This window comes from Phascolarctos cinereus, unplaced genomic scaffold (assembly GCF_003287225.1).
Source record: "Phascolarctos cinereus isolate Bilbo 61053 unplaced genomic scaffold, phaCin_HiC Scaffold_3;HRSCAF=262, whole genome shotgun sequence".
In the NCBI taxonomy this organism is placed as follows: Eukaryota; Metazoa; Chordata; class Mammalia; order Diprotodontia; family Phascolarctidae; genus Phascolarctos; species Phascolarctos cinereus.
In genome coordinates, this window is record NW_027555736.1 from 69,811,559 (window position 1) to 69,817,571 (window position 6,013).

The 6,013-nt window shown below is 44.7% G+C and overlaps 1 protein-coding gene across 1 annotated transcript; it reads left to right on the forward strand.

Annotated features, from left to right (window-relative positions):
• The first annotated feature begins 267 nt into the window (after positions 1-267).
• LOC110215492 (RNA polymerase II-associated factor 1 homolog) lies at positions 268-5,669 on the forward strand. Its single transcript, XM_078150903.1, has 2 exons — positions 268-2,525; positions 4,424-5,669. Exon 1 carries the CDS (start codon positions 880-882, stop codon positions 2,461-2,463), a length of 1,584 nt encoding a protein of 527 aa, XP_078007029.1. The 5' UTR covers positions 268-879; the 3' UTR covers positions 2,464-2,525; positions 4,424-5,669.
• Positions 5,670-6,013: the final 344 nt, after the last annotated feature.

Here is a 6,013-nt window from a genome sequence, read left to right on the forward strand (position 1 = left end):
GTGGCTCAATCCTTCTACTCTCACCATCCAGCTGCGCAACATGCCAGAACGTGGCTGATCAGCTGACAAACAGCTGGTTGTGGTCTTCACTTAATTCAGTGTAATTCCCCCCTTGCTATGTGCGGGGCACTGCGCTGCACACTTAGGTTCGAGACAGATATGACCCATGAACCATGCAGTTTAATAAAGGGGAAGGACATGTACACCGGAAACCGTGATGCAAAGGAGAGGTCCGGGCACCAGAGCGAGGACCTCGCGGCCAGGACACAGGAGCGAGGAGGAGGCTCTGGGCGGGAGCTGGGAGCTGAGCGGGACCCTCACTGCGGGAGGTGGAGGGAGGCCACTCAACTCTGAGTCAGTCAATTAACGAGCATTTTTAATGTGCCAAGCACTGAGGAGGGATACAGAAATAAAAATGGACGCCTAGGACCTCGGGGCCGGCGCAGCAGCAGAAAAAGCGACGACGTGCTGCCGGCGCTACCGCCATCTTCACCAACAGCTTCTATTTGGTCACAGCCTCCGCCACTCAAGGCAATCCCGGATGTGCGTCACTTTTAGGCCTCGCCTTCCCTAAACGATCAATCTCAAACTCCGTGTTGAATTGGGGCCGCCTCTTCCCTCTCAATCATTCCCTTTCCTGCAAATCGGACCAATCATAAGCTTGGTCTTCGTAGAAGACCCACCTCCTCCCGCTCTGGCGAATCCATCGTCAGAGGGCTAAAAAAACCCAAAAAATTAAGCCCGAACTACATTTCCCAGAAGGCATTTCGCCGCGGTACTTAGTTCTGCCCTGGAGTTTGACTGGAGTTGCCGCTGCTGCCTGCTGCTGCCTGCTGCCGCTACCTTGGAGCTGCCCGCAGGAGTCCTTGTCTTCTGGTCATGGCGCCTACCATCCAGACCCAGGCTCAGCGGGACGACGGCCACAGACCCAGCACTCACATGACTCTGCAGGAGAGGTCCGGTGTGGTCTGTCGTGTCAAGTACTGCAACAGCCTTCCGGACATCCCTTTTGATCCCAAGTTCATCACTTATCCCTTTGACCAGAACAGGTTCGTCCAGTATAAGGCGACGTCTCTAGAAAAGCAGCACAAACACGACCTGCTCACAGAGCCGGACCTGGGAGTCACTATCGATCTCATTAACCCCGACACCTACCGAATCGACCCGAATGTTCTTCTAGATCCTGCGGATGAGAAATTACTGGAAGAAGAAATTCAGGCCCCAACCAGCTCCAAAAGGTCCCAGCAGCATGCAAAGGTGGTACCCTGGATGAGGAAGACCGAATACATCTCTACAGAGTTCAACCGTTATGGAATCTCTAACGAGAAGCCTGAAGTCAAGATTGGGGTGTCTGTGAAGCAGCAGTTCACCGAGGAGGAGATCTACAAAGACCGGGACAGCCAGATCACAGCCATCGAAAAGACTTTTGAGGATGCCCAGAAGTCGATTTCTCAACACTACAGCAAGCCAAGGGTGACACCAGTCGAGGTGATGCCTGTTTTCCCGGACTTCAAGATGTGGATCAATCCCTGTGCCCAAGTGATCTTTGACTCAGACCCAGCCCCAAAGGATACCAGTGGTTCGGCAGCCCTGGAAATGATGTCTCAAGCCATGATCAGAGGAATGATGGATGAGGAAGGCAACCAGTTTGTGGCCTACTTTCTGCCAATGGAAGAGACCATGCGGAAACGGAAGCGTGACCTGGAAGAGGAAGTGGACTATGCCCCAGAGGATGTCTATGATTATAAGATTGCTAGGGAGTACAACTGGAATGTGAAGAACAAGGCTAGTAAAGGCTATGAAGAAAACTACTTTTTCATCTTTCGGGAAGGTGATGGGGTCTACTACAATGAGTTGGAAACCAGGGTCCGCCTCAGTAAACGTAGGGCCAAAGCTGGAGTGCAGTCAGGCACCAATGCTTTACTGGTGGTCAAACACCGGAACATGAACGAGAAGGAATTGGAAGCTCAGGAAGCTCGGAAAGCACAGCTGGAGAACCATGAGCCAGAAGAGGATGAGGAAGAGGAGATGGAGATAGAGAAAGAGGCCGCAGGCTCAGGTGAAGAACAAGAAAAAGGAAGTGGCAGTGAAAAGGAAGCAAGTGAGGAGGAGGAAGAGGAGCAGTCAGGAAGTGAGAGTGATCAGGAGGAGAGTGAGAAGAGTGGGAGTGAAGAGGACAAAGCTGAGGAAGAGAGCAGTGAGGATGAAGCCCGAGCAGCCCGAGACAAGGAGGAGATCTTTGGAAGTGATGCTGATTCAGAGGATGATGAAGAGGAAGAGGATGGTGGAGGCCAAGACAAGGGCAGTGGAGAGGATGAAGAAGAAGAGAGTAGCAGTGATCCAGGGCCTGGACAGCACAGCCCCAGTCCCTCCTTCCTCAGTGCCAGTGACCCCTCAGCCCAAGAGGATGGTAGTGAGGGGGGCACTTCTGATTCCAGCGAGGAAGCCAGTGACAGTGACTGAGGCTCAGAAGCCCATTGCAGGCCATTAAACTGGCCAGAAGGGACTGGACCTCTCCAGCTCAGGTACCATTCTCAGGACAAAAGGAAAATACCTATTTATTTTTTTTTCTTCTTAAGCTTTTTTTGTCAATAAAGGCAATATATTTACAAGTTGGAAAAATACCCAAAATGAAAATGAGAGTCCCTGTCCTCAAAATGTTACTGGGGGAGCTATACATGTACGTTCTATCAGGAAGATAGCCTAAATGTATAAGTATATACAAAATAAATATAAGGTAATTGGGGGGAGGGGGAATCACTAGCAGGTGGGAGGATTAGTCATAAGTATGAAAAAAGACAAAAGGATTGCATAGGGCAAGAAGGGAATTGAAGATGGAGAGTGATCCAAATGTAAAGGGGAATAATAAGAGATAAGGTTGAACAGATAGATTAGAGATCGATTATGGAGGGCCTTGGATACTAGATTAGGGCCTTCCACTTTAGTTCACAAGCAATGGAACACCAGTGGAGGATTCTGAGTAGAGGTCTAATGTGATCAAGAGTGTGTGGATGAATATCAGATTGCAAAAGATGCAAGGGTGAGTGGATGATTAAGAATTGGAGGCAGATAACAGGTATTTGGCTGTAGATATTAAGGTCTCTAAAGAAAATCACAGTGCAAAGGCTGTGAGCCGAGTGCCAGGGGCATTGAGAAATGTGGAAGTGTGTCCAGGTTCATGGGAGGGTACTACAGGATGAATTTTCCAAGGTAAGCTGAAGGACTTGTAACTTGACCTTTTTGTCTTATTGAATGGGGGAGGTCAAGATTCCCTCATGAGAACTCTGAGGAATTCATTCCATCTTTCATCAGTCATTGCTGTCATTACTCAGCTAAGAAGGTTGAGAGCCTTAACCCTCAGAGACATTCACTGTCTTAGCACTTCTTTTCCTATTTGAGTTGATTCCAAGGGTATTGAGATATTTTTTGAATCAATCAATTGAGTTTTGGATATGGGATAGGGAGTTAGCTTCTTAACTGGCATGGGACAAGGGGCAGGTCAATTCCACCATAGGCCATCAATAGCTTTCCAAGAATTAGTTCCCTTTCTGAACTAAGGTTTCCTGAGAAATGACCTTGACCCAGGGTTTACTTCTTAGTGTTCTCTATAAAGAAACAGCTATCTTCAGCATGAAGTCACTGAGCCAAATAAAGCTCATTCTTCAACTACATAATGGTTGGAACCCACCCACCCCTCACCTTGTGTCCGGTGTCATCATTTTCATCATAACTTCAGGCCCTAGACCTAGCTTTATTTAGCAACCAACTCCCCTTCCTTTTATCCTACTATATACTTAAGACCATGAGTATTCTGTTTCTTAGCGCATTTATTTACAAGGAAAAATGAATATTTTAAAAAAAATTAACAGTTTCAGCAATCAAAAGTACACGTAAAAGAATTCTACCAAGCAAATAAACAAAAAAAGAGGTAATCCCAAAACTTCCTAAACCCATCCTAATCACATTTTCATAGGCTAGTTTTCTTGTCACGATACTCTATAAGGCAAGGGTCCTTAACTTGTATATGGACCCATTGGGGAGTCAGTTGAAGCTTGTGGACTCCTCAGAATAAGGCTTTTAAATATATAAAATAAAATATATAGGATTATGAAGAAAACCAATTATTTTGAAATACTGCTGTTAAAAAATTTTTTTAATGAGTTAACAGACCCCAGGTTAAGAAACTCCTGTCTTAGGGACCTACTTACAGTTAACCCAAAAGGAGAATTAGAGTTCTCCTCCAAAATACCTACTTTTCATCAGATTTGGTTTTATAATTTGAACAAAGTTCATTGTCTAAGCTGCATTCCCAGATTTACTCTCAGCTAATCAGGAAATTCTTAACAAAAGTGTACTTTGGATATGGCAACCACACAGTCCCTTTCAACTGCCACGTTAGTAATTTCCATTTCTTTTTCCCTAGGGAAAAGTATGACATGACCCAGGATGCATTCTTACGAAGATAGAGGGTACACAATTCCAAAGGAACAGAGATCATTCCCACTTCTTCCCCCAAATTACAAAGACCTTGTTATTTTTGTTGTTACAGCAACCGGCTGGCTATCTCGGAGATGTATGAAATACTTTTTCTGCCTGAGGCACTAATACACACACATCTCTCTCTCTCTCTCTCTCTCTCTCTCTCTCTCTCTCTCTCTCTCTCTCTCTCTCTCTCTCTCTCTCTCTCTGTCTTTCTCTTAAAACCAAAATCTCTAGACTTGTTCTAGATAATAGTATGGGTAGGGGCCCTGTAGTGGGTCTGCCCATTCTGGAGATGCTATTGCCCATTACTAATGGCACTAGCCTTTTCCCACCCATTCTGGCAGCCTTTTGAACCCTAACAGAACTGAAATTTTATAGCCTGAAGAAGTTTTTAGGGGAGATGTGATGGTCATCTTCAGGTATCTAAAGAATTGCCAGACAGAAGAGAGTTTATACTTATTTTTAAGTACTTCCAGAGAACAAAGATAGAACAGGAAAATTATGGAAAGATTTTAATTAAGTGTAAAGAGAAATGTCCTAATAATTTAAATTGTCTGAAAGTGGAATTATCTACTGTGATAGCTTTGTGTTTGCCACCACTAGAGGTCATTTAGCCCAGAGATTTAGTGATTACTGATCAAAGGTAACATTTCTGTTTCTTATGATAGGTTGAATGAGATGACCTCTGAGGGTCCTTTCCTCTTCCAAGCTTCAATGATTCTATGATCTTCTTTGTTTAGGAAGTAATGAAAGGTAGCATCAGTCTGGTTCTGGGATGGCCCTGCCACCAGACCTTCAGCACAGCCCAGACCTTTCAAGTGAGTGCCAGTGGTGCATGAAATGTTCCCCAGGCCAGGGAATCCTAAAACCTAGTCTTCTGAAACACTCACTTGTCTCCAATTTTGTTAATGGGTTTCACAAAACTCTTCCCCCAATTCTCAAACCAAAGGTAATTTAAGTTCACTTCAAGTTACAATAAAAAGCATGCCAGGCAGCATTTTTAGCACGTTGTTTTTTTTCTTTTGGCTGGTAGGAGGGAGGGAATGTTGTGAAATCAAACAAAAAGTTGTGGGAGGGCTGCCCCAGAGGATTGAAAGAATTTGTCCTCTCTGAGGACATAGCCAGTATGCTGTTGTAAATAGTGTGTGGCTTAGGAACAAAGGAAAATAAAATTGATTGAAAATGAACGTCCTGTATAGTTCTTTTTTGGCTACATGGGATGTCCCAACAGACCCTGAAGCGAGAGGGAAAAAAAAGCCTCTGTCCATTAATAGTTTCTTCAGGTACGAAAGTTTCAGCTTATACCACTCCAGGGGTTTTCTCCCTAGGTACATGAAAGGCCAACATCTAAAGTGCTGGGCCAAAAAACTAGGATCATCATCATTTTTATTAGTTTAAATTCAAAATGCTAGCAAACTCCACACTTGCTAGATCCAGTTCAATTCTACAAACCTTTATTAATATACTCATTATATGCCAGCCACTATTTGTTCAATTTTTCTTTTAAAGCTTAGACCTGCTATTTTACTTG

Coding starts and splice junctions, on each gene's coding strand:
- LOC110215492 (XM_078150903.1), top strand. CDS start 880: ATGGCGCCTACCATCCAGACCCAGGCTCAGCGGGACGACGGCCACAGA.